This window comes from Lingula anatina, chromosome 7 (genome assembly GCF_051362555.1).
Source record: "Lingula anatina isolate TDL-2025a chromosome 7, LinAna3.0, whole genome shotgun sequence".
NCBI classification, from domain to species: domain Eukaryota; kingdom Metazoa; phylum Brachiopoda; class Lingulata; order Lingulida; family Lingulidae; genus Lingula; species Lingula anatina.
In genome coordinates this window covers 11,912,472-11,932,161 of record NC_141773.1, presented here as the reverse complement: position 1 = coordinate 11,932,161, position 19,690 = coordinate 11,912,472, and the positions used below count along the sequence as shown (strand labels likewise).

Here is a 19,690-nt window from a genome sequence, read left to right as displayed (position 1 = left end):
TTCTCAGCAGCTCTTTGTGGACAGGTGAAGCCTGACAAGTTCTCTAGAGAAACTAGTGAAACCCAGTGAAACCCCAATTAAAGCCAACGACAGTGACATCTATTGGAGAAAAGAGTAACTACAGTAGTGCCATTGCCTGTTTGCATGATGATAGTGATATTTACTGCACAAAAGAATTATCCAAGGATGGCTATTAAGTATTATTATTATCATGAGGATCAGGGCTGAATTTATTTTAATTTTTTCACCCTTATCACAAACCAGGTGCAACCAGTAATCTAGATTCTCTAGTCCCATAGAAGGCCACGTATAGTTAATGGTCTTAATGGACCTTAATATTTGTGAATGACACTGTAATCTTGCAGTTCACTTGAAACAAATGGACATGGAGAGACATGCACATTTATTTTTATCTAATTTTGAACCAGCTGTCATTTTTTTTCAAAGCACTCTCTGCAATCGAATTTAGTTTACAGGTGCTTTATTAACACACATTTTGGGGGACATGCAAATTTTTTCTTTTGCATTTTCTTTCAAAAAATCCTTTCATTTTATTCTCTTTGCTGGGGTGTTTATGTTATTGCCTTTGTTGTTAGTAAAAAAAGGGCAGATTTTGATTTAAATTTCTGGATTTGTCCGAAATGGGCTTACTAAGAATACATTAGATTTTGTTGGTGATCCATAAATTAATCTTAATTAATATTGAGAACTGAGGTATGCTGATAGATCATTGCACTCACGGTTTAAAAATCAAAATTTTCACCCCCAAGTCAAACTACATATCATTGCAGTCTTTTCTCATTAAAATACACAATTATGTTAATTTCAAACAGACAACAAGAAAAAGAGAGAGACAAAACTGAAAAATATCACAAATCTTGTACGTTACCAGTTTATTTTATAGATAATAATTCTATGTATCTACATACAAAAGTTGTACCATTCTGTGGTACTTTGGGTAAAAATGTACTTATTGACAAACATTTCTATCAAGTCTTATTGATCATCCCGAACACAAATGTTACATAACTAATGGCATTTATATTTTACAAGACATAGACACTAGTGACTATCATTAGCACCTAAAACTACCCTAAGTCAGAATGAATACAGTAATACAAAAATATGACAACATTCACATCTTCTCAACTGAGAATATGACGAAAGCAATTGAGAAAATTTCCTCAGGCCAATTTTAAAGAAAAGTTGATCCTTTTTTTCTCTCCTTGGTGGTTGGAGCAGTGGTAGAAATATTGTTGTTTTAATTTTTCCCATAGAGGCATCTCCACACAATGCTGCCACCTACATATCAGAAGAGCCCATTACTGTGCTGCCACCTACATATCAGAAGAGCCCATTACTGTGCTGCCACCTACTTATCAGAAGAGCCCATTACTAGCTGCTGTCACCTATACATAATCTTGCTGTGCTTTGCTGCCACTCATGATCATAGCTCTATTAAATTGTGTCATGAAGTTAACAAGACTTCTTTAAGGAAGAACAACTTACAATCACATACAATGGATTTTCTTGTTTTTGTGTGCAATGGAACTGATATTCAATACAGAGGCATTAATTCATTTGTTAGAAGTTAAGAGTTCGACAAATAATGAGGGTTAACTAGATTCACATCTGCCAACACACATTCACATCCAAGTTGTTCTTTTAGGGAAAAATTCCACAATGCTCACCAAAGTCAACAGATATTTCTATTCATTTTTTTTTTGTGGACAGGCTTTTAAATGAAATACAGAACAACTGTGATGAAAAAGCCTAGACTTCTTGACGATAACGCTCCCCCCTACCTTAGGAACTTCCTGTGAGGGCATGGATGATGCACACCTATTGTTTCTTTCATGACACTGATTGGGCTTGTATTAATACCTCAGATACTGCTGCCATCTACAGTCCATGGTACTGTGGGGCAGGTTGTGAGAGCACACTATTGGCATGTTCAGCTTTGTTATAGTTGCATTACTTGTGACAATACAGCGCAATGGCTGTGACATTTGTTATCTCAGTTATACACTAAAGTATGAATTATTTGCAGTCAAGTTATGACAATTAAGACAAATTGTCTGTAGAGAAGAACTGGAGCAGCTACTTAAATTCTGTAAGGCGTGGCACAGTGACAGCAATTTGTATTACTTCTTGTTCACAACTGAGCAATGTACCCATAATGTGTGGAAAGTTCTATCTGATAACGCAGGTGCATAGTGTATAGGTTTCCATTATGTTTGGTATGGCAAGCCTCTAGTAAGTATAAATTCACGTTTCACCATTCTACTATGACTGGGTAGGCAGAGTCTGTGGCATGGTTTCAGAGGGCAGTGGATGGGCAGAGTCTGTCTCCATAGCTTCTTCCTGTTGTAAACCTTGTGCTGCTGGGGGTTCTTGTGCTGGAAATGAGAAACACATACAGTTCAAGGTCTCAATTTAAGGAATTTTTTTTATTTTTGGTCAATGAAACTGAATCAAAATTTAATAATAATGTTCTGATGCCATAAAAGCTGTACAGATGGGGAAATTAAAGAAAGTGGGATTGCTGATCTTAAACTTTTTTATTCCTCTACAACAAAGTTATCACAAACCTTTGCAAAATGTTAGAAGTTTCAGAAAAAGAATTGTACTGCACTGCAGGTGGAATGTATGCAGTAGACATTACCTGTTGGCTCCACTGGTGCTGGTGGTGCTGTATCTTGTGGTGCTGATGGCATGGGTGGTGCCACTGGTGGTGTCTGCTCCTCTGGTTCAGGTGGCGCCGGTACTGCCGAGGCTGAGGGTGCCTCAGGTGGAGGAGGGTGATGTGATACTAAACAAAAGAATTGATTCAGCTAAATTCTGTCATTAAATTCAGTAATACCACACCAAATATTTGTGTAAAATCTTGTCAGAATAAAATAAAAAAAAAACATGACAAAAAGATGAAATAACCTTTCATGGGGCAAATTAAAATGTGATGTCTTCATGACAAAGTTATAATCAGGCTACTCACAAAATAAGTAAAAAATGCAAAAAAAGAACAAAGGAAATTCTGACAACGAAAAGTTCATGAAGCCACCAGCAAATTCACCTTACGCAACCCTGCCCACCAGCAGATAAATCAAGCCAGAAGAATACATACCGTGATCACCAGCACCTAAATGGTGTGGTGCTGGGGACGAGGATGGTGCAGAATGTTGCTGCAAACTTTGCTGCTGTTGCTGCTGGAACTGTTGATGCTGCTGCTGCATCTTCTCGATCTGTAACTGCTGTGCTGCCATCTGGCGGGCACGATACTCGGCCGCCTTCAACTGCTCCATGTGGAACTGCTGGCGCTCTTGCAAAAGTTGTTGCCGTTGGTATTCCAGCTAAAAATATGAGTGGTTTCATAGTTTGTTGACGGTAAATTCATCACCTTTTTTTTTTACAAGCTATCTTTTATGACATAAGATACACTCTCATTTCTTAAATACTGTCTAACGATCTCAAAGTTATCTGTTTGATGCCTCATACCATCGTATGAGACTTTTTGGCTTCCAAAAGTTGTTATTCAACTATAGTCAGAAAAATCTCATAACTGTTGTAACCACTAACACCACCCAAAAAAGTCGCTAATTAGCCAATCGTTTGAAAAATCTCATCCCTGCATTACACAAGTTCAGCCAGCTTCACAACCTTTATCAGTATTCTAAAACCTGCACTGGGATCTGCACTGTTCAATCCTGGAACCTTCCCACCTCCCACAAGATGTTTGCTAAATTTTGGGTCTTGGTTTTGAATAACATCTGGTGACAAAATGGTGCACACTACTATCGCTTTCTTTGCTGACTGTATGGGAATCAATCCTTCACACAGTCCAAAAAAACAAGTGGCAAATCTTCAACTTTCAATTACACATCATTATAGTTCTAAAACGATCTCTTCACGAAATCTTAGATTGAATGAAGACTTACAGCTTCTCTTTCCCTGTCCATGATGGACTCGAGTTCCTCAAAATGTCTCAGTTTAATCTCCAGCTTTTTCATCTGTGTCTCCACTAACAGCGCTACCAGAGATTTGATCTTGCGTTCCTCCACTGCTGCCAGATGCTGCAGAAAGACACACAAAATTTTTAATAACATGAGAAAACTTTGTAAACTATGTATAGACCAATTTACTTCAACTTAAATATGAGTCTATTTAATCTGGTGTTTTTAGATGGATGAATTTACATCAATTTAAAATGAGTTTATTTTTGGATGGATATTTTTACATCTTTTTTAAAATAAGTTCATTTTACAAAATATAAGGCTTACAATCTCAAAGAACTTGAGCAAGTCTTGAATAAGTCTTTAAACTCCAATACCTTTGCCTTCACTGCTGCTGAGGCCAGTGCTGCTGCAGCTGCTGCCTGTATATTGGACTCTGTGATGTTTTCTTTGACTGCCACTTCTTTGGAAGGTTCTGTGGATGCACCGTCTCCTTCTGTCTTTACTGTAGAATCTCCTTGCATCTCCTCTTCCTTCTTTTCCTTCGAGAAAAATGGATTGTGTGAGCCATAACATAATTTCATAAGAGAACATTTGCTTCATCATTTCTTCTTAAGCCTTTTCAATTTTTTTGTTTAAATGTATTCAATAATTTATGTACTGCTTTTTATTTCAACAATTTCTACTAGATTTTTAAATTTTTTTTTTTTCAGGGGGATAGTGGGAGAACTCTACCCCCTGGACATGTCTATGGGCATGAACATAAGTGTGCTAAAAGGGAATTATACAATCATTCGAATCACAGCAAGCCAATGAGATCTTGTTTATATACTTTGGAACTATTTTGACAGACTATTTGATGTTTTAAGTAGATTTTCTTAAATAAGGGCAAACAACATGAAGCAACACAATATTTATTGATATTATTATTGATGGGCAAAACCCAATATACAATTTAATCAAAGAAGCTTTTAATACAAAGAATTGCCATATAGCTGAGGAGTGATGGTACTATCTAAAATAAAACACTGCCTCACCTCCTTTTTATCATCTGTCTGATCATCTTTGTCTCCATCTTTTTCTTTCTCTTCCTTTCCTTCCTTTTCCTCTGGCTTCTGATCTTCTTGGTCTGTTTCCATGGCTTCTTCCTGAAAATATATGAATTGTAAATAAAATATAACAAATGTTAGGTACACGGGATGTAATGGAAGGTTGATCTCCATCATGCAGAATTTTGAAACCTACTACAGTACTGTTATGAAATTAGTTAGCACAGCTTTTCTCAAGAATTGTATCATGACCTATATTAACGAAGTTGGTTCTTAAGCCCATCAATTAATATGTAAAATGCTCTAAGATCATCACCTGAAAGTGTAAAAAATCCAAAAAGCATAAATTTTTCATTATGACATAAAAACCAACAGAACTCACCTTCACTTTGTCTTCTTCCTTCTCTTCAGATTTTTCCTCTTTCACTTCTTCCTCCTTTTTCTCTCCCTCTTTATTTTCCTCTTCCTTCTTTTCTCCCTCTCCATCTTTCCCCTCTTTTTTCTCACCTTCTGGAATTTCTGAAATTTCAATGAAAAGATTAATGTTGTGAAAAACTTTTTTTTAGGGGGAAGGTTTAAAAGCACTGCTCTAAAACATATTTGATTATTAGTTATGTAATTGTCTGACACACAAGATAAATCAGTAAATTAACATTCGAAGACCATCAAAATGCCAGTTTTTCTAGATTTATGACTAAAATGTTTATCATAAATCTTATCTGATCAAATGCATTTTTGAAAGTGTTTAATCATCTTTCTTGCCTTAATGAGATTGAAATATAACTAGGATTCTGAAGAAGAAATAACAAAAAATTTGCCTCTTTGAACCTTCCCAGCCTTCACTGCTTTTGAACATTCATAAAAAAAAAAAAAAAAACAAAAAAAAAAAAAAAAAAAAAAAAAAAAAAAAACAATCTATTAACTGATTTCTCCTTTACACACAAGTGGTAAAAATAATCCCCAAACAGAAGAAAAACCCACCTTCCTTCTCCGTACTGGTGCCAGCAATCCCACTCTTATCTAATCCATAGTCTGCGTTGACCTGTTTGCCCTCCGCCACTGCCTGCTCCACATTCTTGACATGCTGGTCTATCAGCACTGACGGCACCTCATCACGCATCTTGGAGAACTCCTCTGGAAAAAAAAAGAGATTACAGAAGTTGATCACAATAATATATATTTGACAACTTCAGTAAAACTAGAATTGGAAATGCACATCCATTTTTACAGTTAAAAAGGCCTGGCAGGTAGAATTTATTTAAACTTTTGCAAAATGCCTTATTTAAAATAGGTTAAATTAATAGTGCACAACACTTCAGCAATACTTCAGCAAGCAGTACATTTGCAAATCAAATGGGCATAGGATGGATAAAAGCTATACAAATTTATTTTAAATTTTCAGTTTTTTTTTCAACTTGAGAGGCAAAGATGTGAACAAACTTCGTAAATAACTTAATGCTGTCTAATGTTAAGAAAGACATAATTACTAATAACTCTATACAGAGGAATCATTTTTATAATTCCAATACAATTAACTACTTCTCAACCTCACCTAGAGCAGACTTGGAGGCGGCACTTGCCACCCTGGGGTCCACTACTGAGGCCAGGAAAGCAACCGTGGTCATGATGGGATTCCCACTCTGGGAGAATGGAATGGGCTGGTACGTCAGCGGTCCTGGAGAGGGAATAAATAAATAAATAAATAAATAAATAAACTAATAGATGAATTAATTAATTAATGAGCGAAAAAATAAATTAATAAATTTATAAATAAACAATAAATAAATAAATAAATAATATGAAAAAAATTAGGAATTTGTCTCAATAAGTTTTCTCTACTTTGCCATAGTGTGATACATCTATTTTATTCTTTTTTTTTATCTTTATTATATTTTCCGGTACCAAGGTATCAATATAACCTGAAATTTAAACCTGAATAGGGGATTTTGTACATTTCTAGTAGTCTAATGTAACAACAGATGATTACTACGAATATGAAGGAGGAGGTTGTAAAATCGTCATAGTCACAGTAAATATTCAACTAACAGGCAAAAAATATTCCAGAAATTTTTGCATATGAATATTTTACTTGTGACTCACCAAGAGGCGAGGGTCCGTCATCTTCAAGATAAGGATCCTCTATTGGCAGGCGCAGGAAGTGAAGAATGCACTCGTCCTGGGTGCGCGATCCTACATGTTCGCACACCTTGTTCCAGTCGTCTTTATACATCTCGAGAGCTTCTAGTAGCAGCAGGGTCTCCTGATCCGTCCAGTCCCGGGTTCTGGTGGCTGCGCCTTTCTCCTGGAAATGGACATATGCTTTAATACGAAGCTTTGTTTTGGCTATGCTGACATATAAAATTGTTGGGATTTTTGGTTCATGGGGTAAATATTTGCAGGTGCAATTTTGTTCTGTGAAGGTAAACATCATTTTGTAATTCTTCAACAAAAAAGTTCAGAGTATTCCCAAGGGACTCTACTGGCTGATGAAAAAAACTACAGTCCCATTTGTATCTAGCTAATAAATACTTAATATGATTCACGTCGCCTGCCAGAACATATATCTGAAATTGGTCTAAATTTTTCTACTTAACCCAAGAGAAATCAGTACTTACGTTGTTAAAACACATGAAATATAATGCCTCCTTTATATCAAGAAATAGATGCCCAATGTTTCAGACTATTTCTTACTTTATCAGAGTTGACTACCATGAATTTATCAGACACTAATATAGACAAAAATTTTCATGAAGGTTTGAGTTGAAGCTCTTTTGCAAAACTGACCCCAGATCATGAACAGGATTAAGAACGTCATAGTTACCTTGAGAGCTTTCTGGGCATATGTGTCTGTCCTCAGTCCAAATGTCTGCCCCTCTCTCTTCTCATCTCCTTCTCTTTCTTTGCTCTTGTCAAAGTCCATCACTTGTTTGGCAGCGGAAGGCTAAAAAATAATGACATTCAACATTCAGGGATGAAAATAAAGAATGCTTAAAAAAGGCATCTGGCTTTACCTGTGGTTTCTCTTTTGCTAAATATTTAATACAAAAACCTCCCATTATATGAATTATTATGAATCAAATAAATAAATAAATAATGAGGAAACCTTCATTCCTTAAAGGTAACACTGACATTCAAACAGTGAACAAAAGAATATAATTGCTTCTTTTTTTCTTTTTTCCTATTCCTTCACTTAAAGGTTGATCAGTTTTGCCATCCAATAATTATTTTTCTCTCCAGTAAGTTTTCTCCCTACCTGGCTGGTCCTGGGTGGGTTGAGTGGCCCCAATCCAGAGGGGGTGTCACACAACACATGGAAGTGGGAGGTGGGGGGTGGCCCCATCCCAGTGGGTCTGTTCTCAGCATCCACCTGGTAGTTAATCAAACCCCACTGTTCTAAGAAGGCATGGACCCTGAAAATATAATATATGGGTTATTTATTATTCATTAATTTTTATAAGATTTTCATTTAAGTTAAATTCATTTTGATATATATTACAAATGTGGCACAGATTCAGAGAATATAATGAAGGGGTGATTTATCTAATGATATATTTTGTAGTTCAAACATTTAACTTGATATACAGAATGCATTGGAATCTTAAAATACAAAATAATATAGAATTTATTAATTTAAGTGAACATACAGCATAAATTAAAAAATTACTCCAAACTAAAGCAATATACTTGAAAAATTGTGAACTAACTTAAAACTTCATACAGTTGATTTCCTAGCTGATTAAACCTTAAACGTACAGCTAAAGAAATGCTAAAATAAATAAAGGTCAGTGTTTAAAGCGAAACACAAAGTTTGAAATCTGATTTACTGACTTCCTCAAGCAACCAGATTGTCCAACATGTTCAGACTTTGCCCCAGTGAAGCCTCACAGTAAGGGGGGACAGAGGGAGGGTAAAAATATGGTATGATTCCAGTTCCAGAGCAATAGCTATAATTAACTACCAGTTAAAGATGGCACTATGCCCCCCCTCAACATACCTCATAATGGCACACACATCTCCAGCCAGGTTTCTCCTGCAGGCTGTACTTGTTAAATACTCCTGAGAGTTCAGACGGTAAGTGTCTATCATGAAATTTCTGTAGGCCATATATCTGAAGGAATAAATAAAGTAAACAATTTAAATGAATATTTCCTTAATTATAGAATTTTCTTTAACTTTTAATTACTCATATGTCAGAGTACATTTGCATAAAAATGATAATTTTGTCAATTATTATTTTTTTGTTGAAAAATATATTATTATCGTTGTGGTAGAAATGTTTTTTGTCTGTCACTATCTACATGAGCCAGTTGACCTGAGAAGTTGCATCACTTGCTGCGGGTCTATTTGCCAAACAGTTATTTTTAAGCTGAACATTGTAAGCATACTTACACTTCTGGTGTTTTAGACTTATTTTTGGAATTAAAGAATTCTGGTAGAGCTCTCCTCTCTATGGCATGTATACTGTTATAGTCAAACCAGGCAGAGTAACTGGGGATGATTATATGGTGTGTTTGCTCTGTCACATTCTCTTCATGGTCCATGGACTTTCCTGCATCCTCTGTGTTCTCTTTGTTTTCTTCCACCTGCAAAATAAACAAACAAACAAACAAATAAACAAACAAACAAGTAGATTAAAAAAAATTATAATAATGATGAAAATAATATAAAATATTACAAGTTGAGTATTAATTTTTTTCATTTTGTTGTACTTTTATTTTCTTCCATTTGCTCAAAAAACGTCACAATATCCTACCCCATCAGCATCTTCCTCCACATCCATAAGAGTTCCACCTTTGATTGGCTGCAGCTCACTGTCCTTGCCACTCCGTGAACTGGAGGCTACAGAAATAAAACTCTCTTTGAAATCTACCAGAATATCTCTTGCAATAATGCATCATTTACAGAACAAAATCTAAATTTCAATAAAGCAACCTTGTAGTTTTCCTAATTTTTAAAAAGCTTATGAAACAGTTATCACAGTTTATAATGATACATCTCTTGTTGTATTTCTGTCTCATGTCTCAAGTGAAAAGTGATTTTTTTAGTAAAGTGTTCAGATATCCAAACAATATTTGTCCAATTATCTTATTATTTGTGTGCTATGAAACAGTGGCCAAGTTACTCTAAAAATAAATAATAAGAAAATAAAACAAAAATTAAAAACTGGAGCAAAATGATTAAGACATTTCAGTCTTACAATTATAAGAAAATCAGGACCAATATTTTTTAAAAATCTGACTCAAGAGAGAAATGTACCATTTTTAGGAATGTGAACTTCCTGAATGTTAGGTTCAGGGGTTGGGTCCTCCATGTCTTTGGTCAAATCTTCCGAATCCTCATCCTTGTACGATGTGGCCTTCTTCTTACTGGATGGAGTGGACCTCCCTGCAGCTCTGAAATGCACAGACGAAAGTGAACCTTTTAAGAAACATCTGGAAAATGGAAAAGTTGAAGGCCCCCAGCTCTATAATATTGGGGATGAGAGAAGATTTTGTATTTCTCTGGTCAAAAATCCATAAAGACTATATTTGTCTTATAGGCACTGGGCCACCTGCATGCGTGGCTGTTTTTAGTAACATCAACCCAATATATACTACCACCCATCTTAGCTGTTAACTAACATTTATTCACCAAAGGTGACTGATCTAAAAGCACCATAATTTATAAGACCAATTAAGGACCCAAATCTCTTACCCCCTCTTTTTCTTCTTGTCAGATGATGGACTAGGTGAGCGCTTTCTTTTCCCTTTCTTTTTCTCTTTTCTGTCTGGGTCTGGACTTGGAGCAATCTGCAAAAGAAAAATTACTTGTAAATTTCAAAATTTTAACTTTAAAAAATAGAACTCATTTACAGCCCACATTGACAAATGTCTCTAACAGATTCACCTGACTAAGATAGTTCTCTTTTAAAAAATTATTTTAGTGATGGTTTTCAAAGGTTCTTCTAGGTGTTAGAATTGAACTTACCTCCTCTACAGTAAGCTTCACACGTTGTTTCCTGCCCTTTCTGCTGCCACTTTCAGACTGAAAATCAATAGTGTAATGATGATTGCATCTTAATAAGTCATTTGAGGTCACTGAATACAATACACATAATTACAACATCCAAGCAATTCATATATGTTTGGGTTTAAATGAATAAGTGTTGTATTCGTCTGTTTTTGGTCACCTTAATAAACTCGATTTGAATTTAAAAAGATACCCCCCCTTGATTGCAAGTGGGTCTTCTACTGACCACCTCAAATGATATCACTTCTAATTCTTCCAATTCCAATTATTTATCAAGGTTACGAACATGCCTTTTAGAAGCACACAAGTTCTCTGGCAATAATATTGAGGGGGCTCAGTCACCACAGAAGAAAGCCAAAAGGATGATCGTTGGCTGTTGAGGACATGGTGCTAATTAGATATGTTGATTTTCTGGGAAAGTCTAAGTTAGCTAATGGGTGGCAACAGGAAATGAATGAAGATTTGTCTCAACCCACTCCTGTATTTGAGTCACAAAGAGAGGGTGAGGATGGCAAAATGAAGGTGCTATATTAAAGGGATAATAACTCTTCGTATGAGATATATATTTCACAATAAAAACATTGTGAATAACTCATAGAAATATAATGTATTCTGTTTTACCACAAAAACGGCAGTTATAACTATTATTCTGATACCTGAGCTTGTCTTTAGACCACTTGACCTCCATTGATGGCTATACTCTGTAAAAATCTCTTAAGAGATTTTAACAAAAAAACAAACTTTTTAGAAAAAAAAAAAAACAGGAACTAACTTTGAATAAAAAATGGATTCATTAACCATTACTAAGTATGGGAAAATTGTTGTTTACTCCAGCAAAATTCATTTTTTGGCCAAAATGAAGAGTTATTATCCCTTTAAATCATGTATGTAAAATTATTAGGTGCTACAGTGTGTGAATTTGTGCATTAATATTGTCTGTGCTGATTGCCTGTTACTGTCTTTTTTCTTAATGAGTATCTGCACTGTTATTATATTCAACAATAACCACTGTGAAGACAGGTATTGTTCTGATCAACCAAAAAATAAATATCAGTTATATAAGACTAACTAATTATATTTGAAAAAAAAAATGCACAAAAAAGGTGCAACCAACTTTCGTATGTTTCATTTATATGATCCTAATCTACTAACTAGAGGCAATCATATCTGTTAGTCAACTTGAGAAAGTATATATCAGTTACAATGATATGTAAAGTATAACTTACTCCATTTTCATCATCAATCAGATAGTCTTCCTCATTCATCCATTCATTGAACTCATCCAGGTCTAAAATCCAGTTTCCATTAACCTGCAGACAAAAAATAAATATAATCCCTGATTCTCAGATCACTTCAAACCAGAAAACCTCCCAGGAATTAACTTTTTTCACACTATGACAAGAAGGCAAGCCATTCAATGCTTTTCCCTTAGGGTGCTGTAAACTTAAAACTGCTTATACCTTTTAAATAATATGAAATGTTGATCAGGATAATCAGTATAAGGAAGCATTCCAAACAATTATTACCTTCTTTATATTATAGTTTTGTACTAAAACTTTACTTCTTCAACTGATACCTCCTCCCCCAACTGCAAGGGGTACATTCCAATTTTTCATATTTTCAAAACTTTTTTATGACTTATATTTGAAATCTTACTCCCTTACAACTTAAAAAAAGGGTCGAAAAAATACTAAAAAGAAAGATAAAAATGTGGCTGGTTTTGGAAAGTAGAGCAATGAGCACTGCGTTGTATTTGGCACATTTCATAATTACCCCGCCTTAAAAAATAATTTGCAATGTTTTAGAATGTTAAGCATAGGCACTGTGTTGTATTTGGCAGTTCTCTCACCTCCCAGGCAGTTTCTGGTAAAGCTGGAGATCCAGGCTCTTGATCAATGTGGACATCAGTCACCCATGTATCATAACTGAAATAGAATATCAGAAATATTTATCTATATGGAGTTATAATAATAATAATAATAATAATAATAATAATAATAATAGATAACGTAATTACCTGACCATTCAAACTCATTCCAAACATCATGCAAAGTTAAATATTTACAGTGTAAGTAAGTGATAATTCAGCACTGATTTAAAGACCTAGCATAACTCAATCTTCTGTTGTGATGATATTCTCACCTGTCTGGATAGTACCACCAGTTTAACATCATAAAGTTCTATAGTGTTCTCACCTGTCTGGATAGTACCACCAGTTTAATATCATAAAGTTCTATAGTGTTCTCACCTGTCTGGATAGTACCACCAGTGTAATATCATAAAGTTCTATAGTGTTCTCACCTGTCTGGATAGTACCACCAGTTTAACATCATAAAGTTCTATAGTGTTCTCACCTGTCTGGATAGTACCACCAGTGTAATATCATAAAGTTCTATAGTGTTCTCACCTGTCTGGATAGTACCACCAGTGTAATATCATAAAGTTCTATAGTGTTCTCACCTGTCTGGATAGTACCACCAGTTTAACATCATAAAGTTCTATAGTGTTCTCACCTGTCTGGATAGTACCACCAGTGTAATATCATAAAGTTCTATAGTGTTCTCACCTGTCTGGATAGTACCACCAGTTTAATATCATAAAGTTCTATAGTGTTCTCACCTGTCTGGATAGTACCACCAGTTTAATATCATAAAGTTCTATAGTGTTCTCACCTGTCTGGATAGTACCACCAGTTTAATATCATAAAGTTCTATAGTGTTCTCACCTGTCTGGATAGTACCACCAGTTTAATATCATAAAGTTCTATAGTGTTCTCACCTGTCTGGATAGTACCACCAGTTTAATATCATTAAGTTCTATAGTGTTCTCACCTGTCTGGATAGTACCACCAGTGTACCATGGTACATCTATCTCTCTTCATCACAGGCCTGACATAGTCCTCTGAAACAGTAGAAAATAATAATGAAAACAATAAACAAATAAAACAAGGACGATGTCAATACGGTACTCAGGTGGGCATCCATTGCAAATGATGATGATGATTATAATACAGATTGTGCCAAATTTTTTTAGCCCAAATGCAAAAAACAGAGCACAGTAACTGTACAGATTTGCAAAGTTTAACTAGACCGGCTGGACTTTGATTTTGTTGGCATTTGGTGTGGGACCAGTCAATATCACAGACTGATAATATAAAAGATACATGTGAACCAAGCGTGGATTCCCAGTAAATCCATATAAAGTACTTCTACTTGTTTCTGACTCGAATATAGTGGACATGCCAAGGGACAAACCAAAATAGTCGCTTGATCAGCCATGAAAGAGCTTTAAACTGACATTTTTCAAATTACTTACTTGCCTCAGTTCTTTACAGCACACAAAACAAGTAGAAAATATCCATTCAAATATCATTTTTTGGGTTAACATGACATAATATCCTTTGGTATTCCTCTGAGTTATGGTATTTTAAACTGTAAGGTGGCATTTGGTTGGGTTGGTGGCAGAAATTTGATTTGAAATGCAATAATAACTATTAACCAAGGCCTGTTTACGTGTACACGTCTTATACTTGTGACTTCAAGTAAACCAAACCTATAGCACAAACAGCAGGTCACTTCTAGCTATCAGTGAATAAAACAATGAAGTAAAAAGAGTGATAACAAGACCCTTACCAGGCTCTTTCTCTGTGGGAGGATACACAATGTGTGTGGCCTCATCGGAATCCTCCACCACCGTCCCCTTGTGTCTTGTAATGATATCCTTCAGCTTAGTACTGAGAGATTTCTCCATAGAAGACTTGATATATACACTGGGGATCAGAAGACACTTGTTCTGCACTAGGGACTTCTCTATCTGCATGAACATCTCCACATTACGATCCATGCGCGAGGGGGACTGGAAGTCGAATCTTCTCCTGGAAGTGGCATAGGGATGAAGTGTAGAACAAATGGAGGTTGGTATAAACAATTATTTTTGCATTGTTTTTTTTTCTATTTTAAACAAAAATGATGAAAATTCAACTCTTTTTATTTTCATTGGCATGCTATGCTGATCTTCAGTATCAGGCAATAATAATTCATATGCATAAGCTCACTGTTAGCTACTTAACTGAAAAACCTGAGAGTTCATGACATACAATTATTCAACAAAATATTTTTTCAAAATGCATTTACTTTAACATCTACAGGTAGTAAATAATGTTCAGCGCTACCATACGTCCAGAAAAAAAAAAGTAAAGAAAAAAGAAGCTTAGTGACCACAACCAATTTAACCCCTCCCAGTCAAACCCCACAACCTACCAGCCTTGGTCACTTTTGAACTTGTACACTGCAGCAAGTATGTGACATAGAGCACCTCCAGACTTGAAGTCCAGGAAATATTTCATCTGAAAAATAAATTAAGTTTATTGCATCAATGTGAACTTTTATATTCTATGCAAAAGATAATTTTGACTAATAGCATTAATTAATTTCTGGGTTATCAATCATCACTTTGAAAACAATATGCACTTATGTAAACCAAGACAAGTCTTGTGAATTTCAATTCAGAACTGTTAAAATCAAATCCATCTTTTTATAATTATCCTGGTGGCATAAAAATAGCTTTATCTCTTAAAATGAATGTATTATGAAGGGCTTTAACTTTATAAGGAGCCATGTGTGGGTGGGACTGGGACTGGGGTACTCACTGGTAGCTTGGTAAGGGGAGGGGCCTTGACCTGTTTTCCGAAGGCATCTTCCTGAAACTGTATCAGCTGTACCACTAAACTGGCCAAGCTTTTGTTGGTAGGGGGTTCTGCTTGTGTGTACTGAAAATATAAAACAAGAGCTTTAGTTGGGTTGTTACATGCTGGACACTGAAAGAAAAGTTGGGAAATAATGTTCAAAGTACAATTCAAAATTGACATCCCCCAAGTGAATGAAAAAAACAGTGTATGATCTTCTAAATCTGTGTTACTGATAGAGGCAGTCTTACTCTGACATTTCATTTGTTTTCTTGGTTATAAGTTGCTATCTATGAAACGCACGTTTTAAATACTATTTCCTAAAATTGACATGTACAATAACTAATATTACTAGACTTGCATAAGTGCTACTAAGTTAAGCAAAATTAAGCCGCTATTCACAAAGCAAATGTATGTAAATGGAGTTCAAATATCATGTGAAAACAAAGAACTTTCATTCCAAACGGGGACCGGTATATTTTAATACAAGTCATCATATGTAAGTAAAGCCATTATTTGCAAAACGAGGGTCGTGGTACAAACTTACTTTCTTGCAGTTTTTGTGAAGCCATGTCCGAACTGAATCAAACTGTGCAATGGTCTCAGACGACTCGAAAAACTTTTGGTTTGCACCGCCGTCTTTCTTTCTCACCACCGCCATGTTGATCGGAAGTGGTTACCGCACTGCAGTAAAAACGGATGTATATACACAAAAATTAGTTCCAGAAAAATCTCTAACAAAATCTATCCTTGTGATTAATTCAATTTCTAACATACACAAGGTCATGTTCAATACATTTTGTATCAATTTTTTAAAAACTAATGGGATATTTTATCAACTTAAAGACTTAATGTTACCTGATAAGTTGTATTATAAATCCGCACGCACATGTTTGGTGAAACGTCCCGGAATGTGGTAGTAGTGCTTGTACGTGATTGTGTTCTAGTAAAAGCTGCGTAAATACGTAGGCCCTACATTTTATCCCGCTGTAGACTTCTAGTTTATACAAATCAGCGTAAGGGTTCTTACATTATAGCTAAAAATACATTTGGAAGCTGAATCTTATTTAGCCGATGCAATTATTTGTTCTTTATCGATTCGAGGGGGCCTATTTAGCCTACTCAGTGCCTAATGCAAGAGCGTGCGTCACATTTTTTCTTTATTAATTTTATAATGCCCCGTCTAAAGACCTGTCTTAGATCTATTTTTCTATTTGACCAAAATGTATATTTCCTGACAAAGCTAATGCTGAATTTCAAATTCACAAATGCTTCAATTAAACGCGATTAAAAGATGTAAACAGACCTAGGCCTATATTCCAAATCCAGCTAACCTAACCATGCATACATGCATTTAGGTCTATTGACATAACTGTTTATATCGCCACGGGTGAATTATTGTAAACAAATAAACGTCAAATTTTAAATAAAAATGTACCTGTTGTATGCTTTGCAAATGAAAATATATTTTAATTAAATCTGAAACAAAATACTTGACTTCACACTTTTACCATTCGATGTCTATTCTGAGACAATTAATAAATAAAATAAAAATAAAAAAATAAATAAAAAACTACAATATAAGCTGACAATCCCTAACCTTCAGCTTACCCATTAAAACCCACCAAAATATGAAAATTATAACGCCACCCCCTAATTTCTGCTAACGTCAACTACCTACATTTTTAAAACTTTGTATAAAATCTGAAAAAATGCAAAAAAAAAAAAAAAAAAGACTCTTTACAAGTCTACAAAATAGGCTTCAGTAAAAATCATGTGTCAGATGTTTTCAAAGGGTCAATTAGAAAAAAGCTTTTTTTTCTGTTTTATAAGTTAACAACTATTAGCAATAGGCCTGTAAGTTATTGTTTGAGGAGGATGAAGCGATCTGACATGAGAAAATGGAATACATTTTTCTTTTCTTTTTTCCTTATCCTTTCTTTCTTTCTTTCCTTATTTCCTTCTATCCTTTCTTCTTTCTTTTTTTTTCTTGAAATTAATAAACAAATAATCATTGCGTTGATCATTTTCCATTGCAGTGTTTGTATTCAATGTAACCGGGTCTTTGGTCTGACACCGTTCACGTAGGCCTACATGAAACGAATCAACATTTTTCTTGTTCCGCTCTAAAAGCTATATCTTAGAATTTATCAAATTGCTCATGCTCACCTTGGCTCGTGAATTTGTCACTTTTTTGTAGATCTGCCAACAACAGAAGGATGTGTAAGGAAATTTGAATGAGATGGATAAAACCAGAGTTCAAACTGGGTTATCTGTTTTCATATCGGTAAACAGACTTCGGTAACCCAACACCAGCAGGTGATTTAGCCCTTCAAAAAGCCCAAAGTAGCATTCTACGTATACTTTGTGGTTATTATTTGGTTTGGTGTCGTCTTCATCACCCCCATTTACTAATATTTTTTACAATAAAGACCATATTACTCAAATTTTAAAGATATGGTACCATTTCATATTCGCCATGCTACGTGATCTTCAAGTGCTGATGCTTCGCATAATGCTAGCAATGAAATGAATGGGAAATTTATTTTATTCACATTAAAATACTAAACAATGTCAAAATATTCTATAAATTGTCAAAATTATTCCCAAGTGACTTAAACAATGTCAGGTTGGTGCATTTTTGAGACGGAAACGTCGAAAACTGTCTAAATATGATATTGAAAGACAATAACATTAAAATGATTTGACGGCCATCGAGTGGATGAGTGTGTTTGTTACCACTTTCTAAATATTCGAAATAAAATACTTAAACCCGACGGAGAGTTACTATTTTTTTACGAATGGTATTCCAATATACTGTAATTTGATAATCAATGGGAATTCAGTAGGGTTATACACAAAAATTATGAAAATTTTGCGTTTTATTACGCTTTAATCTAAATGTCACAGGTATGTCGTCGGTTTACCATTGATATATTCCCTGAACAGACTGTCGCATATACTTAACATTTTCAAAATTGAATCATCAACTTGTCTACTTTGTTTTAAAGTCACCCTTCTATATAGCATTCATTGATGTAATGCATAAAAATTCATCTTTATTAGACAAAGAAGCACACATTGAGTTAAAGGCGGACTCCATATTGCAATTTTCGTAGTATTGGAGGTGGTGTGTTCTAACAGGTCCGCGCGCACGCTTTAACTTTGGGCGCGATACACCAGCTTAATCATACCTTTTAACGTCACTGACTATAGAAGATATACGCGGATTTTCTACAAGAAGAAATCGTCGAAATGGCCGATGCTGCTCCCGCCTCACCACAGAAGAAAGCCAAGGCTGCCAAGCCAAAGGCCAAGGCACCCGCTGCCCACCCTAAGGTCGCTGACATGGTCGTCGCTGCCATCGCCGCTCTGAAGGAACGCGGTGGCTCCTCCGGCCAGGCCATCAAGAAGTACATCGCCGCCAACTACAAGGTAGATGTCGTGAAGATTACACCTTTCATCAAGAAGTATTTGAAGAAGGCCGTTGCTGACGGCAAGCTTGTTCAGACCAAGGGCAAGGGTGCCTCTGGCTCTTTCAAGCTCAGTGCTGCCGCTAAGAAACCAGCAGCCAAGCCCAAGAAGGTGAAGAAGCCCAAGGCCGAAAAACCAAAGAAGGTGAAGAAAGCTAAGAGCCCCAAGAAGGCAAAGAAACCCGCCGGCGAAAAGAAGGCCGCCAAAGCTAAGAAAGCCAAATCTCCAAAGAAGGCCAAGGTTGCCAAGCCTAAGGCAGCTAAGAAGCCCAAGTCTCCCAAGAAGGCCGTCAAGAAAGCCGCCAAGCCCAAGGTGAAGAAGTCTCCCAAGAAGGCCAAGGCTGCTAAGAAGTAAATACTTCTCTGTTGTCTTCACAACTTAACGGCCCTTATCAGGGCCACCCCAATTTTCCAAGAAAAGCTTTACCATATGTTCACAAAAATTGTGTAATATTGTTTATTTTCTTTCACAGCTGCAAGTCACTTCATGTGACTTTAATCTAAATCCACAGTTAAATTAAAAAG

General features: G+C 35.6%; 2 protein-coding genes across 3 annotated transcripts; one reads left to right on the top strand and one right to left on the bottom strand.

The window, feature by feature from the left end:
* Nucleotides 1-876: 876 nt before the first annotated feature.
* On the bottom strand, nucleotides 877-16,382 carry LOC106163829 (SWI/SNF complex subunit SMARCC2). 2 transcript variants are annotated; one of them, XR_015335465.1, is made up of 26 exons: nucleotides 16,240-16,382; nucleotides 15,657-15,776; nucleotides 15,268-15,353; nucleotides 14,641-14,882; nucleotides 13,840-13,909; nucleotides 12,858-12,933; nucleotides 12,235-12,318; nucleotides 10,967-11,023; nucleotides 10,694-10,788; nucleotides 10,256-10,392; nucleotides 9,753-9,838; nucleotides 9,389-9,582; nucleotides 8,994-9,107; nucleotides 8,253-8,409; nucleotides 7,821-7,940; nucleotides 7,100-7,301; nucleotides 6,552-6,674; nucleotides 5,981-6,133; nucleotides 5,382-5,518; nucleotides 4,988-5,098; nucleotides 4,328-4,492; nucleotides 3,936-4,070; nucleotides 3,125-3,350; nucleotides 2,666-2,812; nucleotides 1,373-2,399; nucleotides 877-1,337 (listed from the first exon to the last, which is right to left on the bottom strand). XR_015335465.1 is itself a non-coding variant. In XM_087017681.1 (25 exons), the coding sequence occupies exons 1-25, from the start codon at nucleotides 16,351-16,353 to the stop codon at nucleotides 2,287-2,289; spliced, it is 3,264 nt and encodes a 1,087-aa protein (XP_086873807.1). In that variant the 5' UTR covers nucleotides 16,354-16,382; the 3' UTR covers nucleotides 877-2,286. The 2 variants fall into 2 exon arrangements, 1 of the variants encoding a protein (XP_086873807.1); XM_087017681.1 differs by having other exon boundaries at nucleotides 877-2,399.
* A 2,410-nt stretch (nucleotides 16,383-18,792) lies between these two features.
* Nucleotides 18,793-19,567, top strand: LOC106163838 (uncharacterized). Its single transcript, XM_013541533.2, has one exon. It carries the CDS (start codon nucleotides 18,948-18,950, stop codon nucleotides 19,518-19,520), a length of 573 nt encoding a protein of 190 aa, XP_013396987.1. The 5' UTR covers nucleotides 18,793-18,947; the 3' UTR covers nucleotides 19,521-19,567.
* Nucleotides 19,568-19,690: the final 123 nt, after the last annotated feature.